We start from the raw sequence: 25,803 nt of genomic DNA on the forward strand, positions 1-25,803 counted from the left end.
ACTTCTCCCTTGTCACAAGACTTGTTTAGCACAGAGTTTGCTACTACAGCCTATGTAATTCTCTGCAGTTTAAGGAAATTCACTGACAGTATATTTGCTTCTCCTTAAAACAGGACAAATATTTTATTTAGTAGATATCACAAGAACTTGAGTTCCTGGAACTACAACACAGCTTTACTACAAGGAGGCAGTTTAAGGGAGCAAAGTCCAAGTTCTTCCAGCACATGCAGTATGCTGGACTCAGCGATCAGCTGGAGCATCACGTCCTACCTGTCCCTGCACAGCCTCTTCTTTAGTTTCATCTGTGGAACGTTTAGCTGTTCTGTATTTTTCCCAGGGGTGGGGGGTCTCCTCTCCTGCCATTACCTTTAACCACCGATAGTAGTAGCCACGGAAACCATCAACTTTCTCCAAGTATGGGTTCTTTGACTTATACTGCAAATAAAAGTCCAGCAAAACAAGCTTCTCTTAGAACAGAGTTCATGTAATACCAGCATGTAGTAGCTACAAGCTGCTATTTAATAAATAGCTATTGAGGAACCATCAGTCAATGCAACAGGAAAAAGACTAGGGCAGCCATTTACACTTCCCCTCCTGTGCTGGCATTCTTCACCCTGCAACCAGTCATGGCTACTCACCCGGTCAAACTTTGGAGGGTACTGTGCTGCAAATTCCAGCTGGCGTATGATAACTTCATTGGGGGGTACTTCGTTATTCCTCATGTCTCGCAGGATCTCTGTGAGGTAACTGTAATCCAGCTGCTTCACAGCAGCAGAAATAAGGGCACTGTAGATGAACTTGTTGGGAGTTACTCCAGACCTCTGAAAATACAAGGGTGATTAAGCTGCCAATTAGCACAGGACTTCCAGAATGACCAGCTTCCTACAGTGCCAGCCAACTCTTCACATGACCTTTTTCCTATCCCCACATACCCATAGGACAGAGCACCCAAGCTGCCGGCAGCTGCTCTACAGTGGCATTTTTAGGGAATAAGAACTCACCACAGAAACCTCAGTGGGTCTTTTTGGAAGCATTAATGCTTCACTGGCCTTTCCTCTTCCTGCAGTTTGAACTCTAAGCACGGGATTTGTTAGTTATTTCTATTACCTTCAAATCTGAGAGTAACTGCAGTCCATCTTTCTTTTGGTGGCAAGCAATTGCTAAGTTGCAAAATGTCTGGAGGTTAGGCGATATTCTCCTCTTTGCAAGAGCTGGCAGAAGGCTCTGTAAGATAAAATGTTGGCATCAATTTCCAAGAAGTTCCACCATAGTGCTAGTTAGAGAAAAACAGTGCAAGATTCTCAGTTTCTCTTGAGGACAGAGAAACAGGTCTCACAATGAAACGCAGGCACCACTGAAGGCCTGGGACTAGAAGGCAGCAGCAGGGCTTCTGTTCCTCACCTTTGCTCCTTCTAGGTCTCCACATTTACTTTTCTTCCTTATTAAAGTGTTAAAGAACGTCACATCTACTTTCACTTTATGTTCATCAAGGAGTGCCAGCAAAGAGGATTCTGATGGGCTCTGTGGTTCCACCAGCTCCGCCAGTAAAGTAAATGTTTTAATGTCAGGTTCTGCATTGTCCTTTTTCATTTTATTCAAGAAACCCTCCACATCTCCCATCAAAGACAGTCTATCAGATGGTGTGGATACCATTCCCAAGGAAACCACATCTGCATTAGTTATCTGTGAATCCAGCAGGTTGGGCAGGTTGCAGAAGTGCAGCTTCTGGCTTAGATATGCTTGTTCTGGCTGTGTCTCATCTTGGCCTCTCCTCATCAGTGCTCCACTCCTGCTGTGACTTACATTAGGGCTGTCAAGACCAGTTGGTACTGGTTTAATTTCAGCCTGATTCACACCTTTGTTTTGTTGCATAATCAGTTCTTCAGGCTGCGTTGAACTTTCCAGAAATAACTGCTTTTCCATGGCTTCCACATCCAGCTGGACAGTTGGTGCAGCCTCTTCTTCCTTCTTTCTTTGACTTTTCACCTTCTGCCTGCCAGGTGCAAGCCTTAGTTGAGGTGAGTTCTCATCGGTGGGTCTCAGCAATACTTTAGAAGCCACAGCTGGATCACCTATTCCACAGTCTCTTGCAGCACGCAGCATCAAATTGTAACTGTAGCTATCAGCCTTTATTCCCAACTTAGTCATTTGCTTCCAAACCTGAAGAGGGAAAAAGGAACATCAAACGTATGTAACAGCAAATAACAGGAGCATTTCTAGCAGAAAGTAAGCATACTTACAGTGCATACTCTTACAGTATCTACCTGCAGAAAAGGAGGTTTATAGCATGATGAGGTGAGATGCCAGTGGGCAGTGAACAGCCACCTCAAGCTAGTACAGCCCTGTGAGGTCCTTTAGGGTTCTCCAACAGCTTATACAATGTCCTGAAGGATGTCTGATTTGTAAAACTTGCCCCAGGAGGAGCTGAGCACCTCAATTCATCAGCTCTGTGAAATTGCTGCCCTCTGTACATTTCAGTGACAAGTGATAGTTTTCCTTGCTCTTTAGTACATAAAGACAAACCTGTAAGGCATATCGGAAGCCACTTTCACTGTCCTTTATGCAGCTCATTAGAAGGAAGCTGAAGGTCTCAGCTGTAGGAACGTGGCCCTTGTGCACCATTTCCTAAAAAAACAGGAGAGAGAGAGAGCATTAGACTTCCCAGGTACTCAAACACTGTCGCAGCTGTTGATGCCTGTAGCTGCCTCATTTTATGCACTTGAACTTAGTAAGTAACAAGATAATTTAATTGAATGAGACCAAAGGTCAATGAAATACAAACATCTGGTCAGTAATTATCACTGAAACAATGACTCCCATGTGATAATACAATATTGCAACTTCCAAGAGCTTTAATTAGAGCAGAATACACTCGATAAAAGAAAAGTCATATATTTACCTTCAGTACATCAAAACACATCCTGAGATCTGAGCACAGGGCACAGACTTTCAGCAGTGCGTGGTAAGTGATCAGGTTCAACTCCTGGTTTTTGTCCTTCAGCTGCTGCCGTAGTTTGAGAGCGCTCTGCAGGCCTGAGTCTTTCCATGGTGATTCAGCACAGGCATTAAACAGCGCTGTGTACGTGGGTTCAGTAGGAGTTAAGCCTCGTTTTTTCATCTAAGAGAAGAGAAGACATGGAACTAACATTCAGGAGAAGTTATTTCATAATTTGGTCTTAAGAGCTTCAGGCTAAGAAAAGGTAAACACTAGCTCAAAGGCATTTTGGGGAGAAAATAACATGACCAAATGCTAGAAACATTTAGCTGAGAGAACTTAATGAAGGCTTGAGAGAAGAGAGAACGTAAACCTACATCATTGTAGAGTCTGAATGCCTTTTTCACGTAGCCAGCCCTGCCACAGCCACCAATTAGAACAGTGTAATTGCTTTCTTCTGGCTTTACTCGCTCTTCCTTCAGCATCTGCACTTCAAACAGCTCCAGGGCCTCTGCCAGCTACAGAGAAGAGGAAAATCCATTATAAGGCAACAAGAGAATCAGTTGCAATAGATATGAATAGTCTCAGCTGTAGTCAGAAATCCTACTGAGCACAGAATTCCTCATCAATTTTTGTTTTCCTCCTTTTAATAAAGATGATAACGAAGCACGTAGGACAGTAGAATCATTAGAGTTGGAAAAGACCTCTAAGATCATTAAGTCCTATCTGTCACTCCCTCAGTGCCACATTTCCATGGTTCTGAAACACCTCCAGGGATGGTGACTCCACCACCTCCCTGGGCAGCCTGTTCCAACGCATTACCACTTTTTCCAGGAAGATATGTTTCCTAATATCCAACCTGAACCTCCCCTGGCACAACTTGAGGCCATCACCTCTCACCCTATCGCTGTTACCTGGGAGCAGAGGCCAGCCCCCACCTCACTACAACCTCCTTTCAGGGAGCAGGAAGCAATGAGGTCTCCTCAGAGTCCCTTTTTCTCCAGACTGAACAATTCCAGTTCCCTGAACTACTCCCCATAAGATTTGTGCTCCAAACCCCACACAGCTTCACTGCCCTTCTCAGGACACGCTCCAGGGCCTCCACGTCTTTTTTTATAGTGATTGGTCAAAAACTGAACACAATACTTGAGGTGTGGCCTCAACAGTAATGAGCACAGAGGGTCAACCATAAAGGGAAGGCAGGAGCAGGAAGGGGGGAGGATCTGCCCAGCACCTCAACCCAGCTGCTATGCACAGCATCAGAACACATCTTCCAGTTACAGCTTTAACCTCAGTCCAGCCCTGACACAGTCAGGCTGATGGACTCGACGAGCTCTGCAAACCCCTCCCAAGTGAACCGTCCTAATCCTAACACAAAAGTGTTCATTCACAAGGATCAAACGTTATTAAAACCCAAATGAGCAAAGAGCAAACCTTGTCCTCCTTGATGAGGGCCTTGCACCTCAAGAAGTACCAGTACGGGGTGTTCCTGGGGCCACGCCACAGCCTCCCTTCCCCTTCTTCCTCCCCATCCTCTTCAAGCTTTAAGTTCCGAAACGCAGATGTGGTTTTGTGGTAATATTTTCTAGAGGAGAACTTGGTAGACAGCGTCCCGAACTCCACACCCTCATCATCATCATCTTCCTCCTCACCGCCCGCTGCTCTGGTGTGGCCTCCCGCTTCGCCTTCTTTCCCATCCGCACCGCACGCCTCAGACGGCAACCGCGACGAGCTCAGCGCCCTCAGGGCACGCTGCAGCGGGAGGCTCGGCCTAGGGGACCGGAGCGGGCGGAGGGACGGCTGAGCAGCGGCCCGGCAACACCGCCAAGCGAGGGGCGGGAGGAGGAGGAGCCGCGCGGGCCTCATAGCGGGAGCGCGGCGGAACCCGCCGGTCACGCGGCACCGCCCCCTCGCAGCCACCGTAGCGTCAGGGCGCCTGCGCGGCCGGAAGAGGCGTGCCCACAGCTCCACTCCGCCACCTGATTGGCGGAGAGCCGCGCGGGCGCGCTGCCTGCCGGGCGGCCGGAGCCGGAGGTGGTCTCCCGGCATCCTCCGGGACAGGCGGGCGGCGCGGCGCGGGGCGCGCGCGGCCGCCTTCACTCTTGAGGCACTGCCGAAGCGAAGCAGGCTGGGCCGGGCCAGGCCGGGCCGGGCCTGGCCACAGCCGGCCCCCACCATTCCCCCCCTTCCCTCCCGGTGCCGTCGCCCCCCGGCTGCCACCATGCAGGAGCTCATCGCCAGCGTGGACCACATCAAGTTCGACCTGGAGCTGGCGGTGGAGCAGCAGCTGGGGGCGCAGCCGCTGCCCTTTCCCGGCATGGACAGTGCGTGTGGGCGCCGGGCGCGGCCTTTCCTCCCCGGGGTGCGGGGCCGCCTCTGTCCCTGTCCCGGGGTGGTGGGGGGGTTCCCGGGCCCTGTGCTGGCCTCCTGTCCTCGTGTCCCCTCAGCTCCTGCTGCCCTACGAGGTTTTGCCTCGGGCCGGGTGCCGTGTGTCTGTAGCCGTAGTTTGTGCCAGGCTGGGATGGAAGCGAAGTTGAGGCGTTCATGTGAATAAACACTGCTCTCCCCCGCTGTTGTTTTATTTCCCTTTCGGTAGATGAGGTGTTTTGGTGGCAGGGAAGCTGTAGGTGTATTCATGGTTAGGTGTCAGAATGCTTTCCTGCTGCCTCCTGATTAGTCTGGAGATGGGGAGGGGGGGGCTCAGGGGGAGACCACATCACTCCCTACATCTCCTGAAAGGAGGATGTGGTGAGGTGAGGGTCGGCCTCTGCTCCCAGGTAACAGTGATAGGGTGAGAGGTGATGGCTTCAAGCTGTACCAGGGGAGGTTCAGGTTGGATATTTAGAAGACATTTCATCTCCAAAAGAGTGGTAATGCATTGGAACAGGCTGCCCAGGGAGGTGGTGGAGTCACCACCCCTGGAGGTGTTTGAGAACCATGGAGATGTGGCACTGAAAGATGTGGTTGGCAAGCATGGCAAGGATGGGCTGGTTGGACTTTAGTCATCGTAGAGATTTTCTCCAACTTGTCAACTGATACAACTAGTCCTGGGAGACTCAGAAGGTTGCTGATGTTCTGTGTCAATGCTGCTGACCTCATGTCGCTCCCTTGGATGCTGTGATTCCTGTTGGTCAGCGAGGGATAATGCAGCAATGATTGGTTCAGGCTGTTCTGCTGAAAAAGGACAAGACTGGAGTTGCCGGGGCTCTAAACACGTTTCACTATGGCAATTGGTTTAATAGTAGTTGCCCAGCCAGCAGAGCCTAAGCCTGAAAGTCTAAACAGAACTTCTGAACTTTGCAAATTCCCCTGCTGTGTATTCAGTAAGGAGAACACAGATATTTGTGAAGGCCAGACCCGAACAAAGAATTCATACAGGAATGTAAATTTCTCAAACCAAAATGCTATTTCTCTTTTGCATTTGAGGACTTAATCGTTTCTTCAGGAAGAAAATACTTTGAAAGCTCCTACAAAAGGTTGTTAACGTTTATTATGTTTCTTCTCTCCACAGAATCAGGGGCAGCTGTCTGTGAATTTTTTTTAAAAGCGGCATGTGGGAAAGGCAAGTTGTATTTCCAGTACACTTACACTCATATAGCAGGGAGGAGAGTCAGATTTGCTAGCACTGTGTATGATAATCGTGGGTTTTGTTAAGATGAGGGCTGAGAGAGAGGATAAAAATGAAGGATATTGGGTTAGCTCCACAAATTGTGCAGGGTTTGCTGTGGATATAACTGCTGTTGTATCTGTGGGTTGTGGTTGCTCAGATTAAGAGCTGGAGACTACAGTGCTCAGCTTGTTAGAAGGTAAAATGGGACTTCCCTGGATCTCCTTGTTTGTCATTGCCATTAAAAACCAAAGTCAGAGGAAAAACTGAATTCTTCCAAAACCCCTCTTGTAGAGGCAAGTGAAGCACTGTTGTTGCTGTGTTCCTGCTTGTGCTGCAGATTTTAATCATTCTTCTCTTTCGTTTTCCTTGTCCCATCCTCGTGTAGGAGGTATGTGCCCATTCAGACACATCAGTGGGGAAAAGACTGTTGTTTGCAAACACTGGCTACGAGGACTATGCAAAAAGGGAGACCAGTGCGAGTTTCTGCACGAGTATGACATGACCAAGATGCCTGAGTGTTACTTCTACTCCAAATTTGGTAAGAAGCGTTATAGCTCCTACTTAGTGTTCCTTGCAAGTGTGGGAGTCTGGTGAAGAAGATCCTGGTACATCCATCTTGTTTCATCTTCAGAATATTTCAGTTCTTCCATGTCTGCTGACACTGTTCGGTTGTAGTTTTTCAGGTCTGCTTAGCTCTTCTATCTTTTTATTCCCCTCAGTCTGCTGTGTGTTGTAGATGTCTTCTCTCTGAAGAGCTTGTCACTTTGGGGAAGAGGGAGGAAGTTCACATTGTTACTGGGTTTTGTACTTTGTGTTCTCTCTTTAGTATGAGTTGAATAGGCTAAGCAGGTGGTCTTTGCATGACTCTTGTTTTGGGGAGTTGATGAGCAGCAGAGGGCATGGGGGTGCAAAACTTTTATGCACTTGCTTTCCAGCTCTGGAGATCTGGACATAATGAGGCAACTTGCTGTCAGAAACTTACAGTCTTGTAGGTTTCCTTGGATTGAGGTTAGTGCGCAATTTGTAGTTTCTCCACACTTTTGGTGCACTAAATGTTTGGTTTTTGTTATCATGAATCTCTTTCAAAATCAGCTTCTGCATTGTTTTTAAAAGCACCCATAAATAATCTAGTCTGGTAGAACTTCACTCACTAGGGGTGAGTGCTTGGTGTTCATCCTCTAGGTTAAGTCAGGCAATAAGACTGTTGTGCCTGATATTATGAATGCTGGTCACAGCTTTGTGGGAACTACATGATCCAGGTAACATTTTAGGAGTTATTTGATCTTAAACCTGCATCATTAACTAAGAAGTGCATTTGCCTTTGGTACAGGGGAATGCAGTAACAAAGAATGTCCGTTCTTGCACATTGACCCGGAATCTAAGATCAAAGACTGTCCCTGGTATGACAGAGGCTTCTGTAAACACGGTATGTATGCTGTGTAGTTGCTGCTTCTGTGGCTTTAAATGAAGGGTAGGGTGTTGCTTGTATTTCCTTGCATGATCTGCTTTGTGTACCTGCTGCTATTTAATGCTGCAGTGTGCATATATGGTACATGAACCATTGAGCTTTGTGTTGCAGGTCCACTCTGCAGACACCGGCACACTCGAAGAGTCATTTGTGTGAATTACCTAGTAGGATTCTGTCCGGAAGGGCCTACCTGTAAATTCATGCAGTGAGTATGGTTCCAGGCTTGCTCTTTAACGATGTTTCCACTGTAACCTGATGTGTGTCAAATGGGGGTGCTCCAGTGGTTCTGTAAAGATAGCCAACATTTAGTATAACAATCTATTTTCGCTAGGAGGATGTGGTTCATGTCCTCATCAGGGAGTTAGCAGTAAGACACTGAAGTGGTGCTCACATGCCACGGTGGGATTGTGTGAGCTTATATTACAGAAGACTTCTGGTTACTGGCATATTGTTTTAGTAAGCATAAATACTGAGCATCAGAATGAGAACTGGGGAAAGGAGATATGTTTTCCATGAATCTAATTTAATTTGCTGAATATTTTGTTGTTTAGAGGTTCTTTTTTTTTTTTTAAACTGGGCTGATGCAAAAATGTTGGCATTTGATTTGAGAATCTTTGTTTCTCTTTGTTTCTGCCTAAACCAGCCCTCGATTTGAACTACCTATGGGAACCACAGAGCAACCACCACTGCCTCAGCCAGCACAAACACAGCAAAAGGTACACAATTCCCCTGCATCCTACAGACACCCACTCTCAAAGCATTCTCCACAATGCTTTAGAAGAGGCCATTATAGTAATGAAAGTCTTACAGTTGCTCTAATATAACATGAAGATCTAGTCACAGAACGCTCCTGCATAACAGAGAAGCATGTCACGTGTGGTTATGCAACAATCTGCCAGTTTTTGTAATCTGCATGACATCTCAGGCAATGATATTTTAGCAGCCCAAACCAATTCTCTAAAGCTGCTTTTCAGAGAAAAGCAGGATTGCTGGGTTTTGTAATCCTTAGTTTTTGGTTTCTTCTCTCTGGTGCTCCAGCTGGCAGATCACCCACACAGACTGGGAGGAAAACAGATCATTCAATATGTGGGGTGTTCTTTTCTCTTGTTAAGAAAATAAGAACTGTAAAGATCATTATCCTTGATGCGCTTAATGAGTCAATTCTCCTAACTAACAGAGGACACCCCAAGTTATTGGAGTCATGCAGTCTCAAAATAACAACACTGGGAACAGAGGACCCCGGCCATTGGAGCAGGTCACCTGTTACAAGGTAATTCAGAAGGGAGGGAGAGCAGGGGTACTACATTTAAGTAGTAAGAGCACATATCACCTGGACTATCTCATGCTGCTTTCTACTGGTTGCTTGCTTGAGCAGCAGTTACTATGTTTGGACAAGGATATTAAGAAGCTGAATCAAATCCAGTCTTCTGCAAATACAGCTTTCAGAAGCCACATGTCTGTCTAAGGCTACTTCCTCTCTAGTGAATAAGCACTCTACAGCAAAGATTTAAGGAAGCAAGTAAACTATGTATGTGGATGTAGTGCTATAAGGTGAAGGAAAGTACAGCAACAACAGCACAAAGGCACAATCCTAGGCTGGAGCAAATAAGAACAAGCCTAAACGTAGCAGCCATAGGCACAGAAACAAAGGAAGAAAAAGTGCTTACCTTTAGAAGGCCTCCAGGGAGATCCTCTTACCTCCACTGCCAGCCCTTAAATGAGGTCTGGGAAGGGGTGGATCCTGACTCCACCCCTTCCAGTCACTCAGATGCATTGCATACACCTGAGCTCCTCTGGTTTGACCCTGCCTTCCCACCAGGTGCTCAATCACTGCTTCAGGCCGTGACTTAAATTTCCACTACAGTGGAGAATACTGTGATGTTGGAGGCTGCTGTTTATCTCTGGCTTTGAATAGCCCTAAGTTGCAACGTCACACATTTCTTATTTAGATGCATTTTTAACTGTGTAATCCAGGATCAGCTGAACCCCCAGTGTAAACCTCCGTTGCAGTACATATTAAGTGGAGTAGTCTTGGAACCCTCAAATACTGAAATTCACATTGTATGTTACAGCTCTTTGCAACAGTGCACTGGGATCTGTCCCTTTTGTCATACAACAACGTGGTACTGGTTGATCCCAGCACAGAATCAGCTTTTGTTCCTGGGAGTGGAAATAGCCCATAAGTTGTGGCTCTTTTGACACCAGGTTTCACTTCACTGACTGAATGCTGTATCTTGCGTACATGGAAAAGCTTTGGAATTGAACAGTTACTGGGTGCATTGTTAGGGGCAGCTAAAGAAAAAACCTGTAGCCCTAAAAGCTCCTCTTTCTCTCTTCTTTTTTTTAGTGTGGTGAAAAAGGTCATTATGCCAACAGATGCACCAAAGGACATCTGGCCTTTCTCAGTGGACAGTGAAAGAGCAGAAAGAAGAGTGCAAGGGAGCTATTAACACTGAGAAAAGGTTTCTGCCTTGCACTATTTCTTGAACTATTAATCAGGTTGGTTTTTTAATGCCATTACTGAAAGAACTGGTCAGAGGCTGGCTGCTGCTAAGCAACATTTTTGTAATTGTCCACAACTTTTTTTATGTTTTAAGCTTTTTAAAATAGATTTTGGCCTCCGTCTACTTTCATTGAGCCCTGCTGAAAGGTAGATCTAAAAGCAAACAGATATGCAAACCCCTCACCGGTACAGCATTCTATGTAAATGCATCTTACCCCGGTGTCTTTTTTAAAGTGTTTTCCTTCTGCCACTTCTCTTTGGAGAACCTGCTGCATTTCAGCACTCCCTGTGGAAGCAGAAAGACTGACTGGGAAAATTAGTACTTGAAATGCCTTCCCTTCAGTGAGGAATTCTGCTGTCCTGCTCTTACAAAGTAAAGTTGTGTTCCTAGATCTGGTCTCGTCATTGGTGAGCTTGTCCTGGTGATTGACTTAATGCCTGACACACACCAGGCTGTAAAACTCTTGTCCACTTGCTTTGTTTCTGTGTTTCTTGCTATACTGAAGGTTAGAAATTAATCTTCTGGGTGAGAACTGATTTTGGAAGAATAAATTGGCATCCCTGTAGTTGGCCAAATAAGGAGGAGAAATGATTTTAGGAAATGCACATCTGTGCTCATTTTCCATTTGCAAAAAGCACATAGGGAAATGAACACAGTTTAAAGCGTAGGAACAAAAGAGCCTTTTCTCAGCACCCCTGTCATTCAGCTCACACCAAACAGGTATTTCCATAGCCTAAAGAAGACCAAGAAGTGGAGCTGTATATTTTTATGGAACACTGCTTTTAAAGGTGGTAGAACATTCTTCTGAGATCATACCTCTGCAAGCCAAAACCCATTTGTTTTGTAAGACAACTATTTCAAAAGGGCCAATGATAAAACGTGAATTAAAAAGAAAACCAACAACTTGCACCTACAACGTGAGCCTTACTGATTATAACCCCTCTCATTTGCTGACTGCCTTTATACGTTGTTTTTATTGAAATGTACGGATGGAAAAAGCTGACTGTGATTATTATTTTTTTTAAGTAGGGTAATGTGGTTATATTAGGAAAAGTGACCAGAGCCTATGTTGGTTTGAATGGCAGCCATTGTTTCATTGTGGGTATTCAGAGTCGGTCAAAATAGAAGTTTCAAGGCTAAGTGACTACAGTACAGCAAACTGTCAAGAATTTTCTTACTGTGTTGTGTTCCTTCATGCTGAATAGCAGCCAACCTAAGATGACACCTGCATGTAACTAGGTGCATGGAAAGGGAACAAACCCCTGTGTCTAGTTACCATTCCCACCTAGTTCATGGAGACTTAGTCTTCACTCCCTGAAAAGATGTTTTCTGCAACTGAAAAGCCTTCCTCTTACTGATAAAGCTTGAGACATTGTTTGTATCCCTTACCCAGTGGTTTTCATTCTTGCTCCTATTATGAGAAATACACTGCAGACTGTACCTGCAACACCCAGGTACAATGACAAGCTTCAAGAAATGCCCTTGCTTAGTGGAAAGCACGAGAAAGCTAATTAGGTGGGGCCAAATTGCACAATTGCAGTTTAAAAGAGCAACTGTGATGTACCACTGCATTTAAGTCAGTAAGCAGTTTTCCATTTTTAATGGACTTTCATTATATTACAATTCCTTTAGGCTTATATCCATTCAGAATACCCTTCCAGCTTCTGTAAGTAATGAACATAGCTATAGTTTTGACAGAAATGGGTTAACAGGTAACAAACCTGAACCTGTCCCAGATGGTGGAAAGTTGTCCACGTCTGTGGAGATGCCACGTGGAGAATGAGAAGTACACAGCCACACCAAGCTTCTAGAAGCTCAGATATTCTTCTTTAAAATATTATACCCTTTCATCTAGTTGTCCAGCCTTTAACAGCTAGACCAGCAGAAGTAAAGGAGCAAACAAATGCTTTTATCAGAGTTAAATACAAACCAGTTGTAATAATTTCCCCAATTCATAATGCAGCCTACGTAGCAGAAACTTTACCCGAACTTACCCTTGTGAGGTGCAAAATTGAGAAGACAAAACTCATCCACGGAGTAAAATTAACAAGCCATTTATGACAGCCTCAGTTCAGTAAGTGTAAAGTGTATGCACTTTATTATTGGTCACAACAGGAGAGATTTTTTTTTTAATGAATGACAGTTCAGTTGCCTTCTGTCAGGATGAATGTCCCAGTGGCCACAAGCTGCACCTTCACTTCCTGAATGCCATGTTTCAGTGGTACTTCCTGCGGCGGTCATGCTCTGTATCAAAGTAAAACAACAAGAAGTTGCAAGAAAAAAAAAATAATCCATGGATTTCACACACACACAAAAAGCACTCGAAGGGAAATCCAAGCGTGTAGTTTCTAAGCACCATCAGGTTAAAGAGGCAAGAAGATCTACACTTCCTTCAACACCAAGGAAGCATGGGTTATCTGACAATTAGAAGCATGCAATTTGCTTGCCCAGACAGCATCAGATGGAAGTGGCAACGCTTGCCATTCTGTTTGACTTAATTTCTAAGGGCAGGTACAACTTTCCTGCTGTCACTGCCCCAAGCAATCCACCACGCTGCACTGTGCACATGCAGCCAGTTTTTACTTACTCAAGTGACTGTAGCTCCAGATGTAGCTGAGGACAACGTACCCAGCAAGCACCATACTGATACCACCGAGGCCCCCTTTCCTCACATTGATATACTTATTGTAATACCTGTCATAACCTGCGGAGAAGAAGGGTGGTTTTCACAGCAGCTCACGTTACTTCAGAACGACCCGACTCTTCGATACCGACATACACACTACAGAGACACCCGTATCTGTTGTTTTTAAGCCGACGTAGCGGCCTGGCTGCACGTACAGCACAGAGCTCTGCTCAAAACCCACGCCAGGTGATTTAAGGGCCTCCTCCTCCCTCGGGCCCCCGCCCCGCTCACCTCTGCGGAAGGCACCCACGATGCCGCTGGGGGTGAAGTCCCTCATGGCCAGCCAGGTGGACAGCTGGCCCACCTTGACGTCCAGCAGCTTCATGTCCTTCAGGGGAACTGCGGGACAAAGAGACAGAGCGCGGTCAGTGGGAGGCGAGGAGCCGCGGTCACCTTGGCGGCCCACGGCACTCACCCGGCGGCTGCGCCATCTTGTCGTGCTGTGCGCCACCGCGGGGCGAGACGGGAAGGGGGCGCGGCGCAGGGGCTGACGGGAGGAGGGTCGGCGGTGGGGATGGGGCGCCGCCATGTTGGGTGGGGCGGGGCGGGGCGGGAGGGTGTAGATCAATGGCGCTTATCGCGGAGTCGTGGCCTCGGGCACCTCCAGAGATGGGGTATCCACCTCTCTGGAAGCAGTGCCAGCACCTCACCGCCCTCTGAGTGAGCCATTTCCCTATTGCATCTGACCTAAATCTCCCCTCTTTTAGCTTAAAACCATCCCCATTGTCCTATCACTATCAGGCAGTGTAAAAAATCACTCTCCTCCTGTTTATCAGCTCCCTTTAGGTAGTGGAAGGCTGCAGTGAGGTCCCCCCAAAGCCTTCCCTTCCCCAGGCTGCACCCCCAGCTCTCAGCCTGTCCCTACTGCAGATGTGCTCCACTCTGACATCTCCATGCCCTCCGCAGGCCCTGCTCCAGCAGCTCCACATCCTTGTGCTGGGGACCCATGGACGCAGTGCTCCATGTGGGGCCTCCCGAGGGCAGAGCAGAGGAGGACGACCCCTCCCGCCCCGTGCAACCCCTCAGTTGTCACACCCAGCACGCAGCACGCCTTCATGCCCCAAGCGCACCCTGCTGGCTCCTACCCAGCCTTCCTGCCACCCAAATCCCTCCCGGCAGCGCTGCTCTCTGAGCTCCTCTCCCAGCTGTGCCCGTGTCTGGGAAGCACCCAACCCGCCCCGTGCCACCGCGGCTCTGTGACGGCCTGGGGACGCGCATGGCCCGGCAGGTGTCACTGGCAGGCAGCGAGCAGCGCAGCGAGGCTCGGAGCTCGCCCGACCTCTAGAGGTTTCCCATCGAATCGTTCGGCTCCGGAGCAGCGTCCGGTTCGGTTCTTTGCTGCGCTGAACTCGACCAGCGAAGCGATGCGGCACGGAGCAGCCAGCCAGCCGGTACGAGAGATCTCCCAGGCGTTAAACCTGCACCGCACGGGGACTGCTTCAACAGAGCAGAGACGATGGAGACTAAATTCGGGATGCACGGCTCCTACGTGAGCACTGAGCGACCCATTTCTGCACCTTTTGCTTTGCTTAGGTTGCAGAGTCCCATCCGTAGGATCTCCTTTAGTCGCTGCAGAGTCCTTGCATTTAGGCTTAGGTTTACCCGCTACTAAAGGAGCTGACTGCTGTCGTTTGGAGATGGCACTGTGTGATTCACGTTGCTCCAAGGCTGGCCTGGGTGTCCAGCTTGTATCTTAGTCCTTCATCTTACCAAAATCAATTGCTTTACATGGAGCAGTGCTCTCCTGTAACATCACAATAAAGGCAGAAGGAGGAGACTACTGCCTGCTTTTTTTTCTTTCACTTATTAGCAGAAAGTAGAGTTAGGGAAGCACAGTGTGCCCGGTCACTTGGAGAAAGTGTTCTGAATGTAGTCACTGTTAAATGAGTTAAAACTCCCGTTATTAAATTATCCTTTATTCTATTACTGCAGTTACTGGCAACTGCAGTTTTATTGCAGAAGTGTCCCCTCATGAACTGCTAGGTGGCCTTTTTGCTGCACTTGCATAAAAGCATGCCTCAGACTTGCTTCCCTCATTCTTGCAAGGCAACCTGTAGTTTTAAATAGGATTACTCACGCAAGGCAGATTAATTCACCTACAGGAGAAAAGCCAGTGGCAGGTGCCTCATTTTGAAGAGCTCCTGCGGAGCACACAGCATTGTTCGAACTGCTTACAGCAAAGCCTGGGGAAGTTTGATTTGTTACGATAGCAAAGGAAGGCCATAAAAAGGATCCATCTCCAAAGCAATTAGGGACAGCAGTGTCCTAAACCTCGGCCTGAACGGCCTGCTCTGCTGAGCTGAGGGAGAAGAGCTGCTGTCCGTGTGCCATCTTAATCCCAAACCAAGCAGGAAGAGTTAAATGGTGCAGATGTGGGAGGCTTTGCAGCACATTTCCTCCCTTTGACCTGTGCTGCTGGCTAACGTTCAAGGTCTCGCTGGTTGATTCACATTGGAGGAGGAGGAGTGATGAAGAAGGGTATTTCTGTTGTATTTCTGTGTGCTTACAAGAACGCTCTCAGCCCTCCTTTCCTGAACATGGAAGAAATCACACAGCTGAGAGCTTCCTTGCTTCCAGCTCCACACCTGTTCCCGGCAGCACTGTGACCCCAAACCCCTCTGTTTCTCGTGTTGAGTCCAGGCTTTGTATCAGTGATTGTTCAGGCTGCTCGAAGCTTCCGTTCCCTGCCTGTTTCAACACGCTCTCTTTCTGTCTTCTTCTCCACCTGAACCACATTGTCCATCTACACAAAATCTCCTTCCTTTTAATGTCCTGCCCAAGACTGTCCCCTCTGAGCCTTCAGGTGCACGAGCCATCCTGCATTGTGGGTAGAAACACAGCCTTAATGTCTCCTTCAGCGACCCTAAATAAAGGGACGCAGTTAGATCTACCAGTTTCAAGAAGATTTAACCCAGCCTATAAAAATAAAAGCCTAATGGATTGTTGCCCTGAGGTTTTCATCTTGCTCAAGTTCCCTCCAGAAAGTGCTGTGAAGTTTATACGTAATGGCATGGAGATAATAGTGAGTCCATCATTCAGAAAACCCCGAGTATTTGGCAGAAGACGTCAGTAAATACGAAAGAGGTTTCCTTTCTCCTGTAGCGACCACGGCACATAATACTGCAGCTTTCACTCCGAAGATGCAGCTGTGGATTGAAAAGTTAAGTAACACTCTTCATTAAAAGGCGAAGCAAAAAGCAGAACGTGACCTCCCTCAGACGGTGAGGTCTTAGGGGCTGTGTTGCATTTGCCACCCTTTGAAATGCAGGGTCTCGCCAGGTGGGGATGGTCAGCAGTGCTACGAGAGGATGCAGACAGTGTCCGTAGCCGTGCAGAGTGGTGCAGAGTGGCCTTCAGGAAGGTCAAGAGACGAGGATTTACCTCCCTGATCCTGCGCCCACTCAAAGTGATGACAAAGCGCCCCGTGCTTTTAATAAAGGATCAAACCTACACAAGCGGACAGATAAAGTTCTGACACAAGCGGTTTGGCATAGGATGCTTCTTGGCTCCCCAGCAGTTATTTGGAGCCGATGTCTTCCCACTATCGCAGGCTGAGTAGCTGCAGCCATCAAGGAGAGAAAGAAATCACGGAACACAAGCAGTGCCAGCTCAATGGGGAGCGGCATGTTTTATCAATTGGCAACCTGGGGAAAAAACAGCTTGACCCAACCTTGGTTTCAAACTGTACGAGCAGTCTGATGTGGTGAGAGCAGTGCTGCTGGGCTGCTCAGGTCTCAACCCGGTTCATCTCAAGAAGTGCTTGCAGGGAAAGCTGGCTGCTGGGGGGAATAGGGTGAGAGATGAGCGTGGAGTTGGGAAGCCTTCCATGGCCACACTTCCTCAGGAAAATGAATTCCCTTGCACTGACAGTGATACCTACGGACTGACCCAGCAGAAGCAGTTGAGAGAATGGACATAGGATTGTAAGAGCATTGCTTGCCGTGTGTTATTGCAGAGCCACTTTACATAGCCAACCTCGAAACACTTCACAGAGGAGATTGCTTACCAATAATTAATAGTTAACACATCTTTTCTCCTTCGCAGCACTTAAGCATTGAGGCGCCTTCACGCTTCTCTGATGAAATGTGTAATTGAACGTTATGATTACCTTCTCCAAATGGGGCAATTTAAGCCGTGTGTTGAGGAATGCCCACCTCCTGTGGTCCCATCTCGCCGGCCTTTGCTTGTATGTAGTGTCAGTTGCAAAAGCACTTTGTTTGGTAGGTCCTTGATCAGCCTGCTGGTTGGCTAAATATATACCTGTGGGGAGACAATTATATGCTATCAGTAGCAAAGTGTAGTAAAATAATTTACGTTAATTAAAACACTCGCGAAACCAAAGCAGGCGTTTTCACTAAGATAAATCTGTGGCAGCCGTGGCTGTATCTGAGACTGCCTGCTTCCCATAGGCAAACATGAAAATAAACCCAGGGACCAGTGAAAATCACTTTCTTCATGCTGAAAAGAGGAAAGGCATGTACCCACTGGGAACACGATGGTGGTATGAATCCCAAAGGGCAGGGCTGAATACATCTCCCATCTGTGCCTGCATTCCTGAGCATGGGGAAGGTCAGTGTGATGAATCCCAACTCATCACTGTGCCTGTTTTCGAATGCGTGCGAGTGGCCCAGCAGGAGGGTTGTAAAAATGGGTCTCCTATTATCTGGGAAGAGTTTGGAGACCAATTAAATAATGTGACAGAGGCTGAAAAATCGCCTCGTTACCATCATTGCACCCACTGTCAGTAGCTCCTGCACAGTCCTTGTGCCTTTCCTTTCTTTCTTCCTTTGCCACCTCTGTGTCTGATGAAAATCCACAGCACTTGCACAGCCTTGTGTGGAAATCGGCTGGCCGGCCTTCCCAGCTGAGGCGCTCAATGGCTATTGACTTTTTTTCCTGACATTTTATTGACATCTCTGCTAGCTGCTGACATTGGGTCTTAATTCATACCAAAAGCACTCGTGTACGTGGGACGTTATCAGCCCCACAGCCCCACAGAGATACCCACTGATGTCGCATACAGCCAGGCTCCGGTTCAGCCCAGCGTGTCTCCCACAGAGCACACCTGGATGTGCTCCTATCTGGGGTTCCTCCTTGCTGATGTCTGTGGTCCCTTAGTGACAGTGAGATAGCAGCAGTGAGATAGATGTCAGATTGAAACAAGCACTCAGGAGCCAAGAAGGGCAGTGGTTCATTTACCTCTCACTGTTTTGCCACTGGGTGAGCCAAGCATCCTCCTAGAAGACCCGAAGAAGTCAGGAGGTTGGTTGGGTTGCAATGGGAGAGCCGCAGCTCAGCCCCCACCAGCAAATTATCACTGCATATGTAGCCCAAGCTTTTCAGTTTGATACTTGCACACCTGGAGAACAAGACCGTGCATCCTTCTCCCTTAATTCTCCAGTGAAAACGATGTTGTCACTGTTACAGGCTTTGCAGCTGTGTTGGATTAGCTGGTGAGTCAGTACGATACCTACTTGTCAAACCATTCTCTTCTGAGCGCTGCTCTGTGATGCAGTGTGGACGCACACGTGTTTCTTTGCATCATTATCTCCCCATGCGTATCTCTGCATTTTGTTGTCATGCTTCACTCCCAACCAAACAACTCCTCACACCCCCTTCCCAGCTTGCACCGATCCCATTCCAGCTTTACGCGGGGTGGTGGAGGAGGCATAATTCTGTCTAATAGCGGCCATGTCATCCTAGCTACGTGGTGAGAAGGGAGCTTAGAGCCAGGGTGAGGAAGAGATTCCTCTGCAAAGATCAGCTCGGAGTCGGGTGGGATTTCATCCGCGGCTCTGACATTCACACGGGTCACATGGGCACCCCTGTCCCTCTGCTGCCTCACACCGCAGGACGGCAAGGCTGGGATGGGGAGCAGAGCTGGAGCAGGGAGCTGCGGTATATTTCATGTCAGGGTGACCTTTAACAGGTGTGGATTTACTGGTGGGGAGGGGAGAGGGAAGTAAGCGAGGGATTAAGGGGACTTTGCTCTCCCTCCCTTTAAGCACCAGCTTGCACAGCATTCCAGCGCTGTGAGATGCAATCTGTGGTGCATGGTTTTGTATCTCCTGCCTCCCTTGGCTCTGGGCAGGGCTGTGGTGCCCCTGGTTTCAGCAGTGCTGGGGATTCACTAGGTGCTTGCAGCTTGCAGAGACAAGGCGTGCCTCATTGCAGACACAAACCTGAGGTTCTCAGGGTGGTGGTGTTGAATTCCCCCTCTTTTCTGCAAGAGCTGGGATTGAACCTGAAGTGGAAACACATAACGCAGGCAAACATAAAGTGTGTAGTGCGCTCCCTGGGTGACTTTGCCTGGAGATCTTTTCTTGTCCTAGAGCTGCTGCATGCTGTTGGTTGAACAGCTGCTTTCCCCTAACACAGGGTCTGCTGCATTTCAATGATGGATTAAGGCAACTCTCCGTTTTCCTCATCCCTCTCCGAAGGGAGCCATAAAGTTTAATTAATTACATTGTGTAAAACATGATGAGATTCTTGGATGATAAATGTTATACAAATGTAGAGTATTTTTTAATGAGCCCTGCATGAGCAGCAACAAAACGCTTGCTTAATCAAACCGATCTGAGCTGCAAAATATCCTCACTGTGCTGCTATCAAGGAGAAATGATGCCAAGCACTCCATCTTTCATGGGCTGTTTGCTTTGAGGGTCCCAAGGCATTTTTGGAAATTTTAACAGTGTGAAAAGGCAAGGACTATTTGTGTACATATGCATGTATATTATAGATGTTTCATTTTATGTTTGCAGTTCAGATTACGTAACAATACCAACAATACCACTCAGCAGCAGGGAAGGGGAAGATCAGTTCACGGCACTAAAGGTAGTTTCCATAACGAAAATCACAGCCTGCTGTAATTGCAGACAGAGTGCCATTACTTCTGCTGGAATTTGGTCAGGACAAAGAGAGTAATTTCTCGAGCTGAAAGAACTGCCTTGGGCTCCTCAGTGGCCTTACAATTCCTCCAGAAGGCTGCTTCTGCTGTTAGCAGGATGTTACAGCATCGGCTCATTAGTGAGCTGAGGAGAGATACGACTCGAAGAAACATTAAAAACACAGCCCGGAAGAAGCAGTCTATAGATTTCCATCCAGTGATGATGCAGCCCACTCCCACCCAGCCTTTGGGATTCAAGCATGCTTTCAACACGAGAGACTATGGATTCTAGCACTGGTGTTGTAGGAGTGAAATGATGAGAGCAATCAGGCAGAGCCCCCTGTACCTCATCTGTTTCATTAAAGCTGCTGCTTTGCAAAATATACCTGCTCTGGATCTTTTGTAACCCCTGCTTATTTTGCTCATCTGGAGTTGTCCATAAGGAAAGGAGAAAAAGAGATGGCCTCTGTGCAAGGGTTGGCTGTCAGCGCCAACCATTCATAGAATGGCCTGGGTTGAAAAGGACCACGGTGATCATCTGGTTTCAACTCCCTGCTATGTGCAGGGTCACCAACCACCAGACCAGGCTGCCCAGAGCCACATCCAGCCTGGCCTTGAATGCCTCCAGGGATGGGGCACAGTGAGCTGGGAGAGAGGAGTGGGACATTTTAGGGAATAACCAACCCACCAATCAGCCCCGAAAGCAATTACTCTTTCCTTATTATTAGGCAGCGCTGGAGTGGTGGAAATGTAGGGCCGTTCTCCAGAAGATTTATGGCCTTGTAGCAACTGCATGGGAAAGCTGTAAGCGCTGAGTAGAACAGGGAATTAGAAGTACATTGCACGGTCTGCAGCTCAACGAAGCTCTGGTGTGGAAGGAGAACGGTGGAGTTTCAAAGCTGGATCTGCTGTCATTTTGGTTAGAGCTGGTGGGGGGGTTTGTCATTTACTGGTCTAGATAATGAGAGCATCCCACAGCTTTGCTTTAACTAGTACAGAGAAAACACGTCCCAGTGTTGTGCTGGGCTCGGTGAGCCACATGCACTTGTGTGAGCTAGAGGAGCGTCCAGGACCTGTGACAAGAGCGGGTGCCTATGTTTCCTGCCTGTGAACATATCTCATTACAGCCTTCTGTATGTACAGCATTTTCTCAGAAACCAGCCTCAGGGACAATTATACATTAATAGCTGCCTCTTTCAGAAGCAGCCAGCCCTGCTCCTGAGAAACAGCTATTTTCAGGCAGTCTTGTTCCTGAGGAACTGCTATTTTTAGTGAGTTCTATTTCTGAGGCAAAAAAAAAAGAAGAAGAAGAAGAAGAAGAAGCCATTTCTGTATCCCTCCACCATGGCCCAGACCCACTGGCTGTGGTTGACTTGCATTTTGCAATAAGCATTTCCTCTGTACATCTCTGTGGCCTGAAGAAAGTGGTTCTCCAGTCATTATGGAGAGCAGCAATCTGAGCTGGGGGCTAATTGCGAGGGAGGGCCTGTGGGAGGCAAGCTGTGCTCACATGCTATAGATTCCATTAGAACGAAGAGAGAGATGTAATGGGGCTCTCCTGGGAGATGCAGGACTTTTAGATACCTAATTTGGAAGTCCATTCTGGTATCCATTTTCAACATCCCAAGAGTAATGATTAATCCTGTACTCCAGGTTTCTCTGAATCAGTTTGTAGCTGTAGTAAATATGGGCTGAACGGGATAACGTCATTGATGCTATGGATAAATGACTCCAGGCAAGAGGCGCTCAGGTTTGTGGCCATTAACTCACTGTGCACAGTCATCTGGCAGCGATTTTGACTCAGGAATCTGCAGCTGAGATAAAAGAGGCTCTGTCAGAGCTGAGGAATGTGGTGTTTTGCAATATAGGGATCTTATGGGCTGAAGGCCCCATAAAGGCACCCCAGCAATGCTGTGTTCTCATTCCTACAGCATCCCAGCAGCATGGACCCAGAGACCTTCCACATGTTCTCGTGATTGTGGCCTTTCGAGGGGCTTTTGGTAGATGCAACCACACGAAAATTCCTGTAATACCTTTCTGTTATCCACAGATTCAGTGCAAACACTGGTGTCCTGACACAAGGGTGAAGTGATGCTCACCGTGCTGAGTTTCATCAGAGCCCGTGCAAAGTTCAGCTCAGGTGTGTTAAGATCTGCTCCCTGTGCCTCTGGTGGGTGCTATGGACAAGGGAAACGCGTTTCAATACCAGATGCATCACCAGAGAAAATATGCTGCAACCACATCTTGTAGGTGCTAGTTGGTGTTGATGTCTGGATCCAACCAGAAAGCCAACAGCTCTGCATGGGCTGACAGTGACAGGACAATGGGAATGGCTTTAAACTAAAAGAGAAGACATTCGGGTTAGATGTGAAGAGGAAATTGTTCTCTCAGAGGGCGGTGAGGTGCTGGCACTGCTGCCCAGAGTGGTGGGTGCCCCATCCCTGGAGGTGCCTGAGCCCATGGGTGGGCGCTGGGCAGCCTGAGCTGGGGGGGGAAGCCAGCCCACAGCAGGGGTGGGACTGGGGGGCTGTGAGGTCCCTTCCAACCCAACCGTTCTGTGACTCTCTGGGCACTGAACGGGGCCACAGCAGCAGTGAAAAGCTCCAGCCCTGTTGGCTTGGGAGGCTTCTCTCCGAGCACTGCGGTGTGTGTGGCCTGAAGGTCACTCCTTCTCACAGAGCCTTTTCTTTCCTGTCTGTGAGAAGGGGAGGCTGTCAGCGTTCAGCCTTGTAAGCACTTTCCCTTTGCTCTTGCGCAGGCAATACTGATGAGTTTGGTCTCTAAGTGAAGCTTATTTATCTTGGTTTTAACCCTGTGCAGGAGGGGAACTTGGCTGTGTTTGTCCTGCAGAAGCAAACGCTGATCCCCCCTCTCTTCTGCTTTAAATATTCCTCCTATGCTCCCATCTCCAGGAAAAGTCATTATCTGTGGACGGTTTCTTGAAACCCAATTGCTTTTGTATTCTGGTCATAAGCAGAGCACTGTTCAAAGCGTGAGTGAGTCGTGGCTGCTTTTATCACAACGACAGCCCATTATTGGCACTTTTCCCTTTTTAGTGCTTCACTACAGAAAGGCAGGGGAAAAAAAAAAATGGGACAGAAATCTAGGAAAGGAAGGGTAATTTACAGTTCACAAAGGAGCAGTAGAAATTAATTAGCTGTCTGAGGATCCATTCCAACCTGGGCCACGGAGCTTGTGCCAGCACTTTGCATGGCATAAACTGTGCTGTGCTGGGCTGGGCTGCTGGGATTGGGTTTGTGCTGGGAAATCAGGGCTCTGTGCTGAGGCAGGAGTCCTTCGGGGCATGAGAAATGTGTATGCACACCTAATTGGGTGTGCCAAGGAGGCACAACGGTGCATAGAACTCAGGTCATTACATGCTCAACTGGCTACTTATGACGTTCTCTATTAGTTGTCACAGTAACTGCTCATGTAAATTACGGATGCACTTAGCCACATCATTTAGCGCTTTGAAAATGCAGGCCTCGTTCCTCTTCTTTTTCCACGTTGGTGTTGGCATATTGCATCCTCGTGGTCCAATTCCAAGAGGGCACAGATCCCCAGAGGAGCCAAAGGGGCCAGATAGGCTGCGGGCCACTTTGGGAAGGAAGATGCTGGAGTCAATCCATTCCTGCATCCCACAGCAGGCCCAGTGGGCCTGCTGTGGGATGCAGGAATGGATTGACTCCAGCATCTTCCCAAACCACACTGCCAGCCCTTCAGCCAAGCCTTGAGATCTCCACCTGGAGAAAGAATTCTACAAATCAGAAATGTCCTAAATTGGATCCTTTTTTGGTGCATCATTTTCAAAACTGTAATTTCCATCTGAGAACTATTTGTCCTGATCCTGAGCGTCAGCTGAACTCGGGTTTTTTTTTTTTTTTTTAGGGTTTTTTTTTTTCCCTGTCGTTTAATTTAGGCAGCAGATGCCATCAGAATGTTAATGCCTTCTTAATTCTCACCTACATGCTTTTATTCTTATTAATTTGTTATCTGGGGCTTTAATATTCTGGGTTTTTTTTTTTCCTACTTTGATCAGCTGAAATAATTTGATGGCAACATTTCAACAGGGCTTGCAATGGGAAAGTGGGTAATGGTGCATCACCAATGTATGTTGCTGTGTATCCTGCAGCGTGCTCAGCTGTTGTACTGAGAGAGCATGAATCATGTGATGTTTTTAGGTGATTATAGATGAGGCCTCACTTATCCCTGCTGTGAATACCCAGAGAGGGAACAAGCTCACAGGGACTGTTTTCCTGGCTGAAGATTTTGCAGTTGAGGAGCTGGCCTGTAGAAGGGTGGCTGAGCTCGTGTTCAACTTATTGGGCAGCTGCCCGGCTGCAATGGGTGCTTGCGGTCAACACTCTGAAACCATTGGTAGGGGAAGGCAATGGAGAGGTACCCACACGTACCCCTCTTTTTGTCTCAGGAATGGCAGCAGAGAGTGATTGTTTATGCTCTCCTTATCGTTATTTAGAGGATTTCTCTATGCTCTCATTGTCGTTATTCAGGGGATGGGATACACTTCTTGGGTTACCCCCAGACTGTCTGGGAAAAGCACAGGATCAGGTTTCATCTTACTCCACCAGTATTATTGCAGATAGCAGAGGGGCAGAGCAACAACTCGTTGGATCCTACCTATAGGACGAGGGGTGTAGGAAGCTGCAAAGTCACACGGTTGGGTTTTCGTGGGGTTACAAAGGAGTTTTCAAAGCGGGAGCCTTGTGTTCAAGTGAGGAATGGCCTGCACTGTGAGGCCCAAACACATCTGGGTGAAGCCCCAATCCAGATGTGCTGTACTGACTTAATACCTGGCAATTCTGCACGAGTTTTTGCACAGCATGGGAGATCCGAGCCAGGCAAACGTTAGCAGCTCCATGTGCTCAGAAGTACTGACTGCATTCTCTGGAGCACGGTGACTCCAGCTCACATCTTGCTTGTGCCCAGGCAGCCTGAAAGGTGACTTAAGTGGTAACAAGCTTGTGAAAGAAAATCTGTGCATTTAAAGCAAAGGCTTTACGAGTCAGGGGCCAGCATCCAACTGCATCCAACAGCTGCAGTTTGGTGGGAAAAATCTGTGTGGAGTGAAACTGTGCCTTTCATTTGGGCAGATGCAGTCCATCTGCTGATAGCATCAGGGGTGGGACAGCATCCCCTGGAAAGCTGGGATTAGGATGAACAAGTGGTGCATGCCAATTAGGCATCAGATTATGCGCACAAGAAACGCAATATCCTTTTGGTATGTTGGTTGTCTTCCAAGCTCACATTTGAAGTCCTTTCTTTCTGGTCCATGAAGGCCCCACTTTCCAAGTCCAGGTCCTTCCACAGGCTTTGCCCTGTCCATCACCCCTGAAGCTCAGTCCCATTAAGAGACGATAGCTTTCTGACTGATGTGAACTGCTGCGTGGCACATCGGATATTGTGTATAAGACTTAAAGAGGTCGATGAGAGCCATCTGAATCATTCATTACCCAGTGAAGTAGGTGAATGTCTGCTATTGTCCTTACCCTTGTAGAGAAGGATACTCAAGCACAAAAACGCTGAGAGATTTATTGAAGGTACCTGGGGGAAGCTCTGCTCAGAAACAGTACTTGGTTCCATGCTCAGACAATTATTCTCCACCTGTTTCTCTCTGAAATTCATGGATAGGGATTACTGTGACTACAGATGGTCACCTTATGCAGTAGAAAAACTATAGTGTGAGTTTAGTCCTT

General features: G+C 47.7%; 3 protein-coding genes and 2 long non-coding RNA genes across 5 annotated transcripts; 1 reads left to right on the plus strand and 4 right to left on the minus strand.

Annotated features, from left to right (window-relative positions):
• Positions 1 to 108: 108 nt before the first annotated feature.
• On the minus strand, positions 109 to 4,858 carry PTCD1 (pentatricopeptide repeat domain 1). Its single transcript, NM_001369063.2, has 8 exons — positions 4,370 to 4,858; positions 3,313 to 3,453; positions 2,900 to 3,118; positions 2,524 to 2,625; positions 1,402 to 2,160; positions 1,108 to 1,224; positions 639 to 821; positions 109 to 435 (listed from the first exon to the last, which is right to left on the minus strand). The coding sequence occupies exons 1-8, from the start codon at positions 4,799 to 4,801 to the stop codon at positions 241 to 243; spliced, it is 2,148 nt and encodes a 715-aa protein (NP_001355992.1). The 5' UTR covers positions 4,802 to 4,858; the 3' UTR covers positions 109 to 240.
• A 114-nt stretch (positions 4,859 to 4,972) lies between these two features.
• Positions 4,973 to 11,905, plus strand: CPSF4 (cleavage and polyadenylation specific factor 4). Its single transcript, NM_001277551.2, has 8 exons — positions 4,973 to 5,259; positions 6,447 to 6,497; positions 6,931 to 7,083; positions 7,876 to 7,971; positions 8,125 to 8,218; positions 8,657 to 8,729; positions 9,191 to 9,283; positions 10,361 to 11,905. Exons 1-8 carry the CDS (start codon positions 5,157 to 5,159, stop codon positions 10,427 to 10,429), a joined length of 732 nt encoding a protein of 243 aa, NP_001264480.1. The 5' UTR covers positions 4,973 to 5,156; the 3' UTR covers positions 10,430 to 11,905.
• LOC121106778 lies at positions 6,408 to 9,735 on the minus strand. Its single transcript, XR_005839790.2, has 2 exons — positions 9,681 to 9,735; positions 6,408 to 8,299 (listed from the first exon to the last, which is right to left on the minus strand). It is a non-coding gene; the product is annotated as an uncharacterized LOC121106778 (long non-coding RNA).
• Positions 11,906 to 12,587: 682 nt separating the features above from the next.
• Positions 12,588 to 13,647, minus strand: ATP5J2 (ATP synthase, H+ transporting, mitochondrial Fo complex subunit F2). The gene is made up of 4 exons (NM_001257200.1): positions 13,619 to 13,647; positions 13,435 to 13,542; positions 13,105 to 13,221; positions 12,588 to 12,761 (listed from the first exon to the last, which is right to left on the minus strand). Exons 1-4 carry the CDS (start codon positions 13,632 to 13,634, stop codon positions 12,733 to 12,735), a joined length of 270 nt encoding a protein of 89 aa, NP_001244129.1. The 5' UTR covers positions 13,635 to 13,647; the 3' UTR covers positions 12,588 to 12,732.
• An 838-nt stretch (positions 13,648 to 14,485) lies between these two features.
• Positions 14,486 to 23,685, minus strand: LOC121106777. The gene is made up of 3 exons (XR_005839789.1): positions 23,269 to 23,685; positions 22,189 to 22,266; positions 14,486 to 17,463 (listed from the first exon to the last, which is right to left on the minus strand). It is a non-coding gene; the product is annotated as an uncharacterized LOC121106777 (long non-coding RNA).
• Positions 23,686 to 25,803: the final 2,118 nt, after the last annotated feature.

This window comes from Gallus gallus, chromosome 14, assembly GCF_016699485.2.
Source record: "Gallus gallus isolate bGalGal1 chromosome 14, bGalGal1.mat.broiler.GRCg7b, whole genome shotgun sequence".
Lineage (NCBI taxonomy): Eukaryota > Metazoa > Chordata > Aves > Galliformes > Phasianidae > Gallus > Gallus gallus.